Raw genomic sequence first — 16,298 nt, 5'->3', positions numbered from 1 at the left:
AAGAACCGAAGAACAGTGCCCTTTCTTGGAAGCATCAAACAGGAAGCAGAGGCACGATAGGTGGAAGACACACAGCTTTTTAATAGCAGCAATTGGGGTGCACCTGCCTGTGGAGGCCACCAACTCATCAGTACCAGTGTGGTGCAGGGAACATGAGGGCCAGGGAAAGCACCAATATGAGGGCATCCTCAGTACCCATAGGTGAGCATAAGGCAGGAGTGAAGGCCCTGGCATGGCAGACATAAGAAGTGTGCCTCTCAGAGGCACAATCAGAGGCTCCTTGAGTGGAAGGAGAGATGAGTGGTGGTGCTACAGCACAATGTGGCCACCCAAATGCCACATCCTTAGTCCTTCTGGCCAATTGGAGAAGAGGCATGCCACAGAGCCCTAGGACCAAGCATCAATTCACTATTTCTGACTCAGGAAAGTCCAACTGTACAGGCCCTGGGGAACATGGCTCAGCGGGCAGTTGGCACAGCTGTGCCCACTGGTTTGCCTTCAGCATTATATATGCCTCCATATATAAAATATATATACATATATATAATTTTTTCCCCTTAGTTCTGGGAGTAGAACCCAGGGCCCAGCACATGCTAGGCCAGCACTTTATCACTAAACTAGAACCCTATCCCTTTTTGTTTTTCATTTTGAGACAGGGTCTCACTAAGTTGCCCAGGCTAGTTTTGAAATTGCAATCCTCCTGCCTCAGCCTCCTGATTGACTGGGCTATCACAGACATGCACCACTGTGCCCAGCTGCAGGGACCTTTCTAGAAGGAGTAGAATAAGCCAGGCAGGAAGGAGTTTGGGCCAAAGGGAAGGAATTCCAGCCAGTGGTCCCACAGCTAGGTCTCAGTTGCCACTGTTCAGCTCCCAGGGCCTCCCAGCTGCTCTAGGAGGGCCTTGACCTCACCCTCCACTCGAAGCAACTGGGCCTTGCGCCAGGGATTAAGGGTGGCACCTCGGTTATCTTCCAGATCTCGAAGCAGCAGCTCAAGGTGGCGACGGACCCGAGTCCAATCCCAGCTGTTGAGGTTCCGCTGTACTTCACTAAGGATCATCGACCAGTACTCTGACACAACTGCCCCCTCTGTCAGCGATGCCACAACCCGGGTACCACCTTCAGCAGTGCCCCCCAAGTCTCGAAGGACCTGGCGGCCCTCTGAGCTCAGCTCATTGAAGTAGAGGCTGGCAGGAAAGAGAAGGGCAGACACTCATCAGGTCTCTGAGAAGGAGGACCCAGGGGTGGATACACAGAGTCAGGAGACAGGGACAGGATGGCCAACTCGGCCCCTGGCTGCGAAACTCAACTGGGTAAGAATTTCCACTAAATCAATGATAGCTGGTGTTGGTCAGTGGGAGGCAGGGACTGACATGAGACTTCAGTGGGACAGGGACAATAAGCCCCTAGGAGAAATGGCAGTAGGAAACTGGGGCAGGGTAAAGGCCAGTCACAGAGAAGATGGGTTGCCTCAGGGCTGGGTTGGCAGGAGTCAGCCAAAATCCAAGAAGAGAGGACAGATACCAGGCCCAGGCTCAGAGCAGTCCTGGGGCAGGAAGAACACAATGGAGAGGAAAGGACTGAGGGGCAGGGGCCTTGGGACCCAGGGACAGGACTCACTGCAGCAGCTCCAGGGAAGGATGCTCCCAGGCTGCCTTGGCCAGGGCCAGGGCTGCCTTGTCACCAGCACCATTGTAGGCCACGTTCAGCTCCTGCAGTTGATGGTTGTGGTCCAGCTGGGCAGCTAGCAACTCCAGGCCCTCGTCCCCAAGGCCAGTGTGCAGCAGGGACAGGTGTGTCAGCGAGGTGTTTCCCTTCAGCCCCTCCAACAGCAGGGCAACACCCGCTGCAGTCAGTGGGTTGTTAGATAGCCTATGACCACAAGCAACCCAAGGTTATGACAGATGCCCTATGCTAGCCAAATGGGATATAGTCTGAGGTGGAGACAAGCCTGGGTACAAAAAATGCAGGCCCAGGAGAAGGGGACAGCAGGGATACAGTGGGTATGCCCCCTGCAGAGGAGGGACCATGAGAGAAAGTGAACTGCTTCTGTCCTCTTCCCCCTCTTTCCATCTCTTTTGCTCCCTGACTGCCTTCTCTCCTCTCCTTCCCTCTCCTTACCACTATTTCCCATCTTCCTTTTTTCACTGCCTCCCCAGCCTATGCTTCTCCCTGCTCTCTGGCTCCTCCCTTCTGCTCCCCCTTCCCTCTGCTCCTCCTTTGTCTCCCCTTACTCCAACCAGAAATGAAGATCCTAGTAGATCAGCCAACACTTTGAGAGCTCCTAGCAAGTGCCCAGCCTTAGGGTCATCCTTGTGAAGCTGCAGAAAGAGTCCTGGGAGGGATCAATGGCTCTGTTACCAGGCAAGTGGCCCAGTTATTACTGCAGCCTCCCTGCTCCCAGGCTGATGTTAGCCAGGAGAGAGGCTTTCTTAGCACCTATTACTGGTGGCATTCTCCCTGTTCTGTAATGAACTTGGGTGAGGGGGCTGCACAGGGTCTTGACTCCCACTCCCTTAACTGTGCCAGGTATGCTGTGAGGCAGGGAGTCGCCCTCAACCTGTGCTGGCCACCAGGATGGCCAGAGCCTCCCTCCAACACCTCTCCCAGGGTACTCACCTCAGGGTGGTGATTTGGCAATGGTCATGCAGCAGTAGGTCTCGGAGGTCCCTGCAGGCCTCAGGGCCCAGGCTGTTGAGTTGTAAGCTAGAGCAGAAGGTGGCCAGAGGGGAGGTGAGTGGAGGGAGTTCAGTATGGAGGCTTCCCATCTACAGAGCCCTTTCCTCCCCAGCCTGCCTCTTGCACCCACACCTGCCTCCTACCTGTTACTCCTGTCACCTCTGCCTACACCAGACTTCATCCCACCCTGATATGGCTGGATGTGGTTTGTTCCCCAAGAGTTCTTGAGTTAGAGGCTTGGTCCCCAGTGTGGTAGTATTAGGGACCACCACATTAGGGACCAAGGTGGCAGAACCTTAAGAGAGGAGGCCTGGTACAGGGCAATTAGGTCACTGGGGAAAGAGATTAATATTGGCCTTGCAGAGTTAGTGAGTCTTCCTGAGAATGGGTTGTTAGAAAACAGAAAGCAAGGCCACGCTGCACTTGGCCTCCTCTGCATGCACATTGTAATGCAGCCCAGGGATCCCTCTACAAAAGCTGAGCCAATGCAACTGCCCAATCTTGGACTCAGCCACCAAAACTGGGAGTTAAATACATTTCTTTTCTTTATAAAGTATCTAGCCTCAGGTGTTTTGTTATGGCAACAGAAAATAGGTGAATACACACCCTTTGGTCCTTCCTCAGGATTGTTGGTTTCCCTAGCACTTTCTCTCTCCCCCAACCCTCTCCTTTCTTCAGGCCCGTGCCTAAGGACAGGTCCTCACCCCAGCTTCCGGGCACGCAGGAAGACGGGCATGAGTGTGCGCAGCCCAGCAGGGTCCAGCTGGCAGGAGGCAAAGTTCACCTCATCCAGGACATGCCTTCCACTGCCCAGGACAGCTGCCACCACTGTACACTTGAGGGGTGTCATACGCACACCTGCCAAGTTGAGCTGGCGCAGGGAGCTTAGCAACTCATTAGAGAATCGCTGGTTCTGGAACTCATAGTGGAAGAAGAGGTGGTCAAGGAGCTCTGAGGGGGGCAGCACCTGCTGGCCCAGCTTGCCCAGCTTCTTCTTGATGGCCTGGGCATTCTCCAAGGCATCCAGGTTCTTGATGGGGCAGCCAAGCTGAGCCAGCACAGCCCGGTTGTGGGCAGACAGAAGCCCCCCCATGAACATGGGGAAGAGTTCAAAGACTTCATCCTCTGGGGGCTCATCGGGGTGACGCCGGGGCCCCTCCACACCCAGGATACTGGCACCCATCTGGTCCAGAACATCATCATTGTAGTAGTCCTCCTCTCGGAACATCTCCAGCACCATGGCCTGGGCCACAGCTTCCCGGCTCTTCCCCACCAAACGCCCAAACACTTGAGGAACCACCTGGAAAAGAAGCAGGGAGGGCGCTATGACAGCTAATTCAGTTTATTCAGCTGCCAAGGCACAGCTTAAGGTATACTTGCTCCTGCTCCAGCTTCACGATTTGCTGGATCACACTACTCCTGAGCTGCAACACCTCCATGGTGCCCCACTGCCTGTGTGGCAAACTAAATGGCCTGGAATGGAACACTTTTCATAATCCAGCCCAGCTGGGCCTTTCCAGGGCTATCTCTCAAACACCTGCCTCATCCACTCCAAGCATTAGGAACTTCTTTTTTTTCCCCTAAATACCCATACATTTTCAAGCCCGGGAGATGGGAGGGAGGAGTGAGTATACATGGTTGTCCCTTGGTGTCTGCATGGGCTTGGATCCCAAGAACTCTCACAGAGACCAAAAATCCATGAATGCTTAAATCCTTTATATAAAATGCTATAGTGTTTGCATATGGTTTACACTCATCCTCCTGTATATTTTAAATCATCTCTAGAATAGTTAAGATACTTAATATACTATAAAAGCTATAACTATTACACTGCAACTACACTGTGTAAAGTGTTACTGTGGATTGGAAAAAGTCTGTGCATGTTCAATACAGATGCAATTTTTTTAAAAAAAATATACAAATAATTTCGTGTGAGTGTGCACACATGTGTGGATGGGACTTGAACCCAGGGCCTTGTGCATACTAAGCACTCAATGTACAGCTACATCTCAGTCCTTTTTTTTTTCAAATATCTTCATCTGCAGTTAGCTGAATACATGTGTTTGGAACCAGAGGGTGCAGAGGGCCAGCTGGGTTATGCACTTAATTTGAGCTCGGGCTCTGTGTCATAAATACATCACTATCTTCAACATTCTCAGCATCACGGCAGCTATGATGGATGTAGCTCCTACTACTCCAAGGCTCTGGGGGATGTGGCCCTTGCCAAACACAGTGCACCTATCACAAGCCTCCACCCTGCTCACCACACCCTGAGCTTTCAGTTTTTCTCATCCTTTTGACAGTGCCGATGTCTCCCCTCCTTCCATGCTGCCTCTTCCTGAGGTGTTTCCCCCAATTCTCCTCTTGACTAACCCTCCAGGGATCATACTAAATACTCTTCCACAAAAAAGCTTTCCTGATCACCCATCCCAACCCCAATGTCCCCCCAGCACACACTTTACAACACCTGGAACTTCTCTTTCTAGGCATTTGTCATAATTTTTCACTATATAGTTATGCTTTTTTGTGTTCAGACTGTAAGATCAGAAAGGGTAAAAACCTGAAATCCTGTTCACTAATTTTTCCCTCAAAATCTCAACGCACTGCCTGGCACACAGCAGGCATTCAAATATTTGACAAAGAAATGAATGTCTGGGAAGTTTCTAATGTAATCTCCCACCCTGAAATGATTCTAGTTTTTTTGTTGTGGTGGTGGTGGTGCTGGGGATTGAACCCAGGGCCTCACACATGCTAGGTAAATGCTCTACCACTGAACTATACCCTTAGGCCCCTTGCAATGGTTCTGAAAGGCAAGAGGGAAGGTTCTATTCTTCTGGCACTGAACTATGAGACAGTTTTGTGGCCCCTCCTCTAATGTCTGGTTTTTTTCACTTTGCGGGAGAGGAGAGACAGAGTCTATTTATGTAGTCTAGGCTGGCCTTGAATTGGCCATGTAGCCCAACCTGGCCTTGAACCCAACCTGGCCTCGAACTCTCAATCTTCCTGCCTCAGCTTCCCAAGGGCTCCCGAGTTTTTTCACTTTTTATTTTGTTTTGCTTTGCTTTTTGTGGTACTGAGGATTGAACCCAGGACCTTTGCTGAGCTACATCCCCGGCCATTTTTATTTTTTTATTTTATTTTTGGTACCGGGGATTGAACTCAGGGCCTTGTATTTTCGAAGCAGGCAGCAGCACCACTGAGCTAAATCCCCAGCCCGCCATTTTTATTGAGACAGGATCTCCCTAAATCATTAAATTCCTCAGGTTGAAATTAAACATGTGATCCTCCTGCCTCAGCCTTCCAGAGTGTTGAGATTATAGGCATGTGCTACCACTCCCAGTTTCTCACTTTTTATAAGAGAAGTTCCTGCTGTGGAGGTGGCAGTGCTCCTTCTCCAACACTCATCTGGGGACAAGACTAAAAATGTCACCTTGTGAAGCTGAATCAATAGCATTATGAGGGCATGGTGGCACACACCTATAATCCCAGCATTTGGAAGGCTGAGCCAGGAGGATCGCCCAGAGTTCAAGCCAGCCTGGGTTACATAATGAGTTCAAGGCCAGCCAGAACTGCATAGCTTGATCCTGTCTCAAAAAAGCATATGAAGAGAGTTAGGGTATAAGTAGAACACTTGCCTAGTATGTTCAAGGCCCTAGGTTCGACTCCCAGCACTGCAAAAAGAAAACAACAATAATAAAATTAAATTAAATTTAAAAACATAGGTTTATGAGGAGACAGTCAGGATCAGTCCTCTGCTAAGAAAATCCTCCCTTGGAAAAGGATGTGATGGACTTTAAAGATAACTAGAGAACTCTCCATCCCATCAGGCCCCCAGCCCCTAACTGTAATCCTGACACAGTAGTAAGCACATCCTGAAATGCATGGGGTAGCCTCGGCTGTAGCTGTGACCTCCCCATCTGAGGTAGTGGAGGCTGCATGAGCCTGCTTTTGTTTGAGAAACAGTGGAATAGCACTTACTGTCTTCCAGACCCTGAGGATGAATTCATTTTATCCTCATTTTAGACCAATGATTGTAAGTTCTATATTTAGTTCCTTTTAACTGGTGAGGAATCTGAAGCACGGAGAGGTTCAGTAGCTTGTCAAGAGTTACACAGCCAATCAGGGGCAGAGCCTGGGATTTGAACCCAGGTTACTAGACTGCTAGATCCTTGCTCTTAATCTTTATGCTTTGTTGTCTATAAAAGAAAAACATTCGGGCCGGGATTTAGCTCAGCAGTTACACCGCCTGTCTCAAAATTGCAAGGACCCGAGTTCAATCCCTGGTATCAAAAAAAAAAACAAAAACGGAAAAACATGCTGAAATTCTGTGAACACTAACCAGGACTCTGCCTTTTCAAGACCACTTACTGACATGATCCAAGAGAAAACTAGAGTAACCTAATGAGGCACCACAGCTGGGCAGAAATATCCCTGAAACATCAGGAGAGTTTAGCAGAAAGAACACAGCACTCAGAATCACAAAACTCTGCTCATTTCCCAGCTATTCTGCTTACTATCTGAGTGATCATGGACAAGTTCATTCTTTCTGTGCCTCAGTTTCTTCATTTATAATAGGGATCATAAAGCCAGGCATGGTGGTGCACAACTTGAGAGGTTGATGCAGGAGGATCACCACAAGTTTGAGGCCAGCCTGGGCTACATAGTGATTTAAAGCCCAGCCTGGACTGCATAGCAAGACTTTGTCTCAAAAAAACACCAAAAATTAAAAATCTATATAAAGGGATCATAATAATATTTCATCTCCAGGTTGATATGAAAAATGAAAGGAAGAAACCTGAGGAAGTGCTAGGCAGACAGCACAGAGTGGCTCTCTCTGTTCTTCAGGAGCTCTGTACACCTGCCTGCTCCCAGGCCAGTTCTCAGGCCATCACTGGCTTTCTGGAGCAGGCCTGCACCCAGGATGGAGTATCCTAAGCCAATTACCAATGCCATCCACCTTCCCAGTATAAATGAATAAAACAGCATCTCCTTAATAAAGCTGTCTCTGGTGATTGAGTTAGGATGAGTCATCGCTCCCAGAGCCTAATCACATCTGGGGAAACAGATGCAATCAAGTTTCTGAGCTGGCAAAGCAAAGGACAGAGCCTGGACTGTAGTGACCCCTGCTTCCTGGCAACAAAGACTAGGAGGAGAGATGGAAGAAGGCAACCGTTGTTAATCCATCTGGGACTGTCAGTGAAGTCCTTGTGCCCTCAAATCCCTCCCAGCCCCATGCCTTTCCCAGCCTATGGCTTCTCTCCCCTCATTCCTCAGGCCACCAACTTCATAGAAACCAAATTGTCTACAGCTAAAACCAGAGCTCAGGTAAAGATTCGCACTGATGCAAGAGGCAGTGCTTTCCTACTAGGAGAGGGCCGGGGATGTAGCTCAGTGGTGCTGTGCCTGCCTGGCAAGCGCAAGGTCCTAAGTTCAATCACCAGTAAGGGAGGTGGGGGATCCTTCTGGGAGAGGAGTGAGTGCTTGAGGAACCACAAGGTGGGCAGTTTGGGGTCCTGGGGCTGTTACCTTGAGCAGGTTGAAGAGCAGAGGCAGAATCCGAAGAGGGAGTAGCTTGGCCACGATGCCCAATACCAGGCTGACATCCTCGCCAACACGGCCCATGAGCTCAGCTGCCTCCTTGCCCACCCGCTGCAGGGTTGTCTTGCGCAAACCCAGAACGATGTAGAGGGCAGCCAGGTACTCCTGCATGGCGGGCACGGTGAACACGAAGGTGCCCCGGTGCCCTGGCTCCACACATGGGGCCAGGAAAAACCTCAGGGCATCGCGGTGGAAGACATGTAGGAGCTGGAACTCCTCTTCTGTCTTGATGCCGGCCTCCAGGCAGCCACGGACATCCTCCTCAGAGAAGTAGGTCTTTCGGGAAGACACACCCTCATAGGCCAACTTGCCCATGGTTCGGGCTGCATAGGCCATCAGGGATAAATTGGAGGGGTCAGTACTGTCTAGTGTTTCCCCACTGAAGTTGAGCCGCAGAAAGCTGGTGTAGATGCTTGTGAGGGTCTGGCCGGCAGGTGTTGGGGCATGAAGGAAATGCAAGGTGGCACAGACAAGCCAGCAGTAGGAGGGCAGGAAGCAGGCAGCAGCAATCTGATGGTGGCCCTCCAAGTTCCGGGATAGCATCTGCACCAGGTGGTCCCGCTGAGCTGGTGTGGCCGAGAAACCTGCACTGTGCCCACAGTCAGGCTGGTTGAGGCGGAGTTGGAAGTAGAGCTTCTGTAGGTTGGTATCAGAGAAGCCACAGATCTCACCATAGCGGCCCACATATTTGCTGGGGATGCGGCCAATGGCAGAGGGCCGGGTGGTCACCAGAATGCTGGCCTGGGAAGGGCATATTGGAGAATTAAGAAAGACCTGCCAGGCATGCCTTTAATCCTAGCACTTGAGAGGCTGAGGCAAGAGGATCACTGTGAGTTTGAAGCCTGCCTGGGCTACACAGTTTAAGGCCAGCCTGAACTGCCTAGCAAGACTCTGTCTCAAAAAAAAAAAAAAAAAAAAAGACCTGAGTGCCCTGATTACCTCAAGCCCCTGAAAACTAAGTGTCCATCCAAGGATGAAGAGAACAATGACTACAATAACTGTAACTAGCAACTACTGAGCATCTATGATGGTCCAGGGCACTGAGTTAAGCACATTACACAGGATCCCACTTGATCAGTACAACTCTAGGATACCAGAAACTGAAGCTTGGGAAAGTTAGTGACTTGCTCAGCATCACACAACTGGGAAGTAGAAAGACCAGGATTTGAACTAACCCAGGGTTTATCCTACCCAACAAACATGTGGACCAGAACACAAGACTCCTTAGATCTTTTAGAGACCGAGTACCCAGACTGCAAACCCAAACACACTTATTTATCACAAAGTGCTAACACTGCAATTAAACCTGAATACTGAGGTTTTAGTTTAGAAAAAACAACTCATAGACTTGGCTGGCATGCTGACAGCAAGGGCTCTACGTGCCTGCTGTGGTACATGTGCCATAGGTTTGCCACCACTGCCTTACCTGTAAGGCAGGTCAAGCAGCAGCAGTGGCAGAGTATGTCAAGAGGTCACCCACCTCAGGCAGCATGTATTTGCGCAGCAGGTTGACAATGATGGCAGCTGGTGCAGCAGGCTCCTTGAGGTCACTACAAAGTGCTGTGCCTGCCAGCCGGAAGTCCAGGTTGAGACGCTCCAAGCCATGGAGCACAAAGAGTAGGCGGGGCCCGGCAGCAGGCATCAGGGTCAGAATCTCCTTCAGGGGTGGGTATCGCTGGGCCACGAGTTGGCACAGGGAGGCAGGGGCAGGGCCCAGGGACGACAGGTCCTCACAGGAGAAGGGGATGACCAGCTTGAAGGTTGGCAGACGCCCATAACACCAGTCCAGGACCATCTTGCGCACTAATGTGCTCTTGCCTGTGCCCACGGTCCCATACAGCACTACTGTCTGCACCCGGCGCCCACAGGCATCTAGGTTGAAGAGCTGAGACAGGGCCAGTGGGGGGAGCCCAGCTGAGGGCGACTGATGATCCAAGGCCAGCCCCGAAGATGGGCGAAGCAGCTCATCAGGGGTGCTCTCTCGGATCACAGGGTCTACATGGACCGTGTCGAGAGCAAAGGTCGGGCCAAACTGGCGCTCCTCCCTGGGCAGCCTGCTGAACCACTCGGCCAGGTTCTGGCGGTGCAGATGAATAGCTTCTAGATGGGAAGATGAGAGATTTGGGTCAGGGAAAGGGGCTGGAGATGTTGGAGTTAGGGAGAGCATAAGCCAAGACACAGCTCCCAGAGACACTTTCTCAGAAAATAGGGGTGTCTGAAAAGTTTGGAGCCCCTATGGCAGAAGGTGGGGAGCCTCTGGAATGTAATGCTGAAGCTGTACTGACCAGCTTCAGTTAGGTATCTTTGTGTAGTCTTAACCTGGCTACCAGCCCCAAAGTTGGTTGAAGGTAGAGTGTGTCTCCAACTGCTTTGTACACAGTAAGTGTGCAATGCACAAGTGTCGCAGGAGGGAGACAGGCAGGGAAGGAGGGACCATTAAAGAATGAGAGCAGTAGAACCTCTACGCTTCTCTCATCCTGCTTCTCTTCCCAGGCCCCACCCCTCCACTCCTCCCTCCATCTGGATCCTACCCAGTCCTTTACCAGCTGCAGAGGTGCTCTGGAACAGTTGTCCATGCCTCCCTGGTGGGGGAGCAGTGTCTGCTGAGCTTCTATGGTAGCGTACAAAGGCCCTGGGAGCAAGGAGAGGGCATGAACTGGGGTTTGGATATGGGGTTCAGCCCTACACAGGCTCTGAGTCCAGTCTGTACTGCTGGACTTTCCACTGCGTGAGACCAAAGCCTGACACTGGACACCCAATTCTCACGTCTTCCCAAGGGCTAATCCTTCGCCCCTGGCCCTCTATGCCCTACTACTGACTGCCTGCATGGAACTCAGGATGATAATGCCAGGTCCACCCACTTCTCACAGTGTCCCATTCCCCTGACCATGACTTCTACATAGACTATCTAAGCCAACTTCCTCCAGGGCCTGGAAGCTGCCTCTATGCCCTCCCCACTCCCAAAGCCCCAATCCCCTCTTCAAGGGGATCAACTTAGTGCCATGTCCAGACCCTTTTCAGCCACCTGGGCTGTGCCCAAGATGCATTCTAAGGCATGACAGCAAACTCACCTAAGGGGCCCAAGGGGATGTTCCCCTTTCGGGGGCCAACTCCAGTGCATCAGGAAAGGGATACGATCTACAGAGAGAAGGAAGAAACATCTACAGATCCCATCCACATTTCCCCACCCATACACAGACCCCTTAACACGAAACACCCCTCTGTAGCAGTTATTATGCAATCCTATATTTTATTATATGATTATTTGATTAACATTCACACCTTCACAAGAGCAAAAACCACATCTGTTTTTATTCACTGTTATATACCTAGCTTAACCAGGGGTTGGCACATGGCCAGCACTCATTTAATATCAGTTAAATGCAAAAGAAAATCAGACAAATATTCCTGGACTTGTGCAGCTATAAAGGACCCCAGAAGATCATCTAGCCCCACTCTCCTATTTTAGAATTCAGAAAAAGGAAGCTCAGGGAGGTGAGGTAGCATGGGAAGGTCACCAGTTAGAGAAGCAGAGCTGGGCCTACTGCCCCTGGTGTCTGGATCCCTGCTCTCTAGGGGATGCCATCCAGACTCTGTAGAGCAAGGAGAGGTAGAAAGAGAAGCCTCTGCTTCCTGCTCACCTGGTGGCCGGGGTATTCTTCCCAGACCAGAGCCCCAAGAGGCCCTGGACAAATGGAGGCCCCACCTCATCCTGGGAGAAAAGGTCAGAGTCTGGGGGACTTAGCACCACCTTCTAGGCTGTTCCCCTGCAAGAAGAACGGCATGAATGTATGGCCACCATCACCACCTATCCTCCCTCCCACACACCCTTGCCCCATGCCAGTAAGGAGGGACATCCCCCCAGGCCAGGCTCAGCCTTTCCTCAGATGTCAGCATTGTTGTCGTCCTGGCCAGCTTCTGGCTCCCCTCTTTCTCTGATAATCCCTACCTGAATGATCCCATTTTATTTGTTTGGGTTTTTTGTGTGTGTGTGGTTTTTTTTTTTTGGTACTGGAGATCAAACTTGAGTCTTTGCGCTTGAGAGGCAGGCGGAACCACTGAGCTAAATCCCCAGCCCAATGATCCCATTTCATCTCCTACCACCTCTTGCATCTCTCCTGAGGCTTCACAAATACCTTATTCCTGATTTATAGCCCAATAATCTGCTTTTAGAAGCTGGGTGCAGTGGTGCACACCTGTAATCCCAGCATTCACAAGACTGAGGCTGAAGGATCACCACAAATTTCAGGCTAGCCTGGGCTACAGAGCAAGACCTTGTCTCAAAAAAAAAACCAAAAATCTGCTTTTAGGTGTCCCCTCCTCCACCTTGGCTGCCAGTGAGCTCAGATAGCAGTCTGTGTTCATTTTCAATAGCTTTCCTGAGCCTACATTTTCCAGCAATTCTTATCCACTCCCTTCCGCCTTTGGTCCCCAGCCATCAGGTCCTTTTAGCTGAGTTCTAATAGTTTTATCATTTTATCTTCTCTGTGACTTTTATATAAGCTGCCTTTGAGGCTGATATAAATAATAAATGAACGAGTAAATGAACTTCCGACTTGACATATTCATAATGATATTCTGCTTCAAACTTCACTGTGTGAAACTGGACTCATCGTTCCCTCTCTCCTTCTAGTTACTCTGCCACAGCTTTTCCTCAGTGGACACTGGAAACCTGACCTCTTCCTCCCCTGCCCCTTCCATCAGTGGAAACTGTCCTCCAGCCCCGCCCCACTGCTCTGCCTTCCAGTCACCTATCCCAGGCCAGCACAAACTCCTCCAGATTTATAGGACACCCATTTCCACAGGGCTGCTCTTCCTGCAGTCTCAGCCCATTCCAGTCCCTCAGTCCAGACTGACCTAAAGTCTCAGGTTACTTACAGGTAACCAATGTTTGGCCTACAATTAGTTTGCCCCCAGCCTTATTCTCCAGGCTCACAGCATTCTTGCTCTCACTTTCTGAATTTTGTGCTTACTTTATTCAACTCAGAATGACCTTTTTTCACTATCAGAATCCCACCCAGTCTTTTTTTTTGGTACCGGGGATTAAACTCCGGACCTTGTGCTTTTGAGGCAGGCACCAGAACCACTGAGTCAAATCTCGGGTCCTCCACCCAGTCTTTAAATATCCTTCTCTCCCCAGAAGCCTTTCCTGAGCCCTACAGCTCCCTTAAATGCAGTGCACCCCAACCCCGAGATCAGAGATTAAGGGAGGGCACCCTTCTTAAGTGACTGCTACGGTGGCATGGCTTAGCAGGCCCAACCGGTGCAGCAGCTCACTAGGGTATCCACAGGACCCAACGCAGGAGTCCCAGCGGGTGGGGAAGAGTTAAGAGCCGCCCCCCGCCGCCGCCCCCCCCCACCGCGCCCTAGCTTCCAAACTTGGGAAAGTTCAGTGTTAGCATCAGATCCAGGGCCACTGGGTCAAGGTGGGACGCACAGGGACCGAGCAATTCTCTGCTGATCACCAAGTCTCCAGGACAGTACAGAGACAGTGTTCCCACAGGTCCAGAGTCGCCCGCCAGACTAGGTCCCAAGCTCTCCTACTTTCAGATGGCTTTGGGGACCCACAGGAGAAACTGCGATCACAACACTGCCTCCCCGCCCCCCCCCCCCCACCAGGCCTAGCCCGGTGCTACTCATTCCAGCCGAAAACTCCCAGCCGAACTTCTCAGCGCCTCCTCACTCTGCACCCCGCCCGTGCCCCCGCCAAGCGCAGCCGCCTAGCCGGGCCGGAGGGGTGACCGACCCAGCTAGGCCTTTACCCGCGGCTGTCCAGGCCCGGGAGCCCGTTGCCGCGGCCCTGTCGCACTGACTCCTAGTTCCTGGCTCCCTCGGCGCGGCACTTCCTGGCCGCCTGCGCCCGCCCCGCCGGCCGCGGCAGCCACCCCGCGCGCACCCGAGCGAGCAAGCAAGCCGCGGAGCCCTGGCGGCGGGAGGGGTCAGCGACAGCAGGCGCAGAGCTGGAACTCCAGCTCCAACCGGCTCGCCGGCCCTGCCCCTCCCCGGGCACGGCCTTGGGTAAGCGCGCCCCGCCGCCGGTACTGCCCCCTGCAGGTTCCCCAGCGCCAGTCCGGCCCAATGACCTCACTACCTCCCAGGCTGAGTTGTTGACACGCCCATTTTACAGATGAAGACACTGACGCTCAGAAGGATGAAATGACTTGGCAGGCTGACCCAGTAGGAAACTGGATGAGCCAGAAACAGAATCTGGAGCCCAGACCTTCCTATCTCACCCCAGGGCCTTCCTGATATATCCATCCCCAGAGCATCCTACCCCTTTCTCTCTATCCTCCCTCACCCCCAACGCCTGTCACCTTCTCAGTCTGCCTGCAGACAAATACTTGAGCCCTTCTTGGGTCCTCCCTTTTGTACCTGGCACACTTCAGGCCTCAGGTCTCTGTATGCAGCTTCTTGTCATTTTGGAGAGGACAGAAAAATGGGGTTGAAGGTCAATTCTCACACCAACCTGCTTTTCCTGTCTGAGGCTTCAGGTCCTCAAACCCCCCACCCTTATGCCACACAAGGAACACCCAGGGCTCACGTAGCCCAGGTGGAGGAACCACCCTCCGCCCACAACCAAGGCACGCCTCCACATGCAAACATAAGTGTGCAACGTGCAGGGAACAGAGATATGCAACAAGGAACTCACCAACAGGCTCCCCAGGGCAGGACTGGGAAGAGAGCTTTATGGTCTACTCCATCCCAACTAAAGACAATGTTCCTCTTTCATTTAGGCATTTGTCCATTCACTCAACACGTGGTGTTGGGCTAGTATGGAGCACCCACCCTCATGGGTGCTTCCTCCATCTGGGCTATGTGAGCCCAGGGTGTTCCTTATGTGACTTATGGTGGGGGCTTTGGGGGCCCAAAACCTCAGGTCTAAGCCTCAGCACTAAGGCCTGGGTTCCTCACCAGAACATGCCTTGCAAACTGTTTACAAATCATATGCCTCAGAGGTAATGTTAGGAAAGGCAAGAAGAGGAAGTTACTAACTGCTTCTGGTGGAAGAAATGACATTTGAACTGTATGTTAAAAAAAAAGGGTCAGGGCAGACAGGAGGGTCCCAAGTTCAAGGCTAGCCTGGGCAATTTAGCAAGAGAAGCTCAAGGGAATATGGCACATTTGCATTTTATGGGAAGTTCTCCAAAGGAGGGAAATTAGAGCAAACTAAAACTGTGGTCTCAGGCTAAACTTTTGGGCCTGGGAGACTCTTCTAGTATCACGCCCCTTACCCAGCCCTGCCAGGCAGGCAGTCACCTGGCTGCAGTTACTGGACTGCTTCAGAGCAAGCTGTTCCCCTCCTCCATGTGTATGACAGGCATGTAAGTTTTATTAGTAACATATAATTTGACCAGTCTCTTGCAGACAGAAACACTAAATCATTCTATGGGCATGTCCTCTGGTGTCTGATCTCAGGATGCGGCACCAGGCTCCTTAAGAGCCATAGCATGAAGAACTGTCTTGGTCAACTCCAACCTCCAGCACTCCACATAGGCATGGAGCATGGAGTTGTGTTAAAGAGTGTGATTGCTGAGTCCCAACATGTGAGCTCTTAGGGCAACACTTAGGGAAACAAACCTAGATGGCAGAACACATTTACCCCCAGCTTGGCGGATTATGGGACTAGTGGAAGACACAGCATGTGGCTCACCAATGGAAAGAGCACAGTGTCTTGAGAATATGCTCAAGTCATTTCTCCTAACCTCAGTTTCCTTTTCTGTAAAAGTATGGTAGGCAGCTAAGTTAGATAAAAAATCATATACAATCAGAGAGGGATTGGGCCCTCAAGGAAGTCATTAAAAAAAATAGACATCAGGCCTGGGGATTTAGCTCAGTGGTTCTGGCGCCTGCCCCGCAAGCTCAAGATCCCGAGTTCGATCCCTGGCACACAAAAAAAAAAATAGACATCAGAATTGTGGCTAGAGGCAAATCTAAAAAGACCCAGGCCTCAGGATGGAGATAGAATAGCCAGGCCTGCAAAATAAACAGCACCTTGAGATTATCCTACAATGAGCACCAGC

The 16,298-nt window shown here is 51.3% G+C and overlaps 1 protein-coding gene across 5 annotated transcripts; it reads right to left on the bottom strand.

Annotated features, from left to right (window-relative positions):
• Positions 1-57: 57 nt before the first annotated feature.
• On the bottom strand, positions 58-14,304 carry Nlrx1 (NLR family member X1). 5 transcript variants are annotated; one of them, XM_087212510.1, is made up of 10 exons: positions 14,174-14,304; positions 11,919-12,044; positions 11,349-11,415; positions 10,809-10,909; positions 9,758-10,377; positions 8,206-9,018; positions 3,384-3,979; positions 2,620-2,706; positions 1,621-1,872; positions 58-1,187 (listed from the first exon to the last, which is right to left on the bottom strand). In XM_087212510.1, exons 2-10 carry the CDS (start codon positions 11,986-11,988, stop codon positions 866-868), a joined length of 2,928 nt encoding a protein of 975 aa, XP_087068636.1. In that variant the 5' UTR covers positions 11,989-12,044; positions 14,174-14,304; the 3' UTR covers positions 58-865. The 5 variants fall into 5 exon arrangements, with proteins under 5 accessions (XP_087068636.1, XP_004856844.1, XP_004856843.1 ...); XM_004856787.3 differs by having other exon boundaries at positions 10,821-10,909; positions 14,040-14,271; XM_004856786.3 differs by having other exon boundaries at positions 14,040-14,175.
• Between the last annotated feature and the right edge of the window lie 1,994 nt (positions 14,305-16,298).

Source organism: Heterocephalus glaber, unplaced genomic scaffold, assembly GCF_053883595.1.
Source record: "Heterocephalus glaber isolate CG9 unplaced genomic scaffold, H.glaber_assembly_v1.0 deba00001429, whole genome shotgun sequence".
Lineage (NCBI taxonomy): Eukaryota > Metazoa > Chordata > Mammalia > Rodentia > Bathyergidae > Heterocephalus > Heterocephalus glaber.
Note: the sequence above shows the minus strand (reverse complement) of the source record. Positions and strands in the feature narration are given on the sequence as shown.

Excerpts from the sequence above, each read along its gene's own strand:
- Nlrx1 (XM_087212510.1), bottom strand. The coding sequence starts at position 11,988 with ATGAGGTGGGGCCTCCATTTGTCCAGGGCCTCTTGGGGCTCTGGTCTG. Across the intron at positions 10,378-10,808 it reads TGCAGCTGGTAAAGGACTGG|AAGCTATTCATCTGCACCGC; the intron begins GTAGGATCCAGA and ends CTTCCCATCTAG. Across the intron at positions 2,707-3,383 it reads CTGCGTGCCCGGAAGCTGGG|CTTACAACTCAACAGCCTGG; the intron begins GTGAGGACCTGT and ends CTTCTGCTCTAG.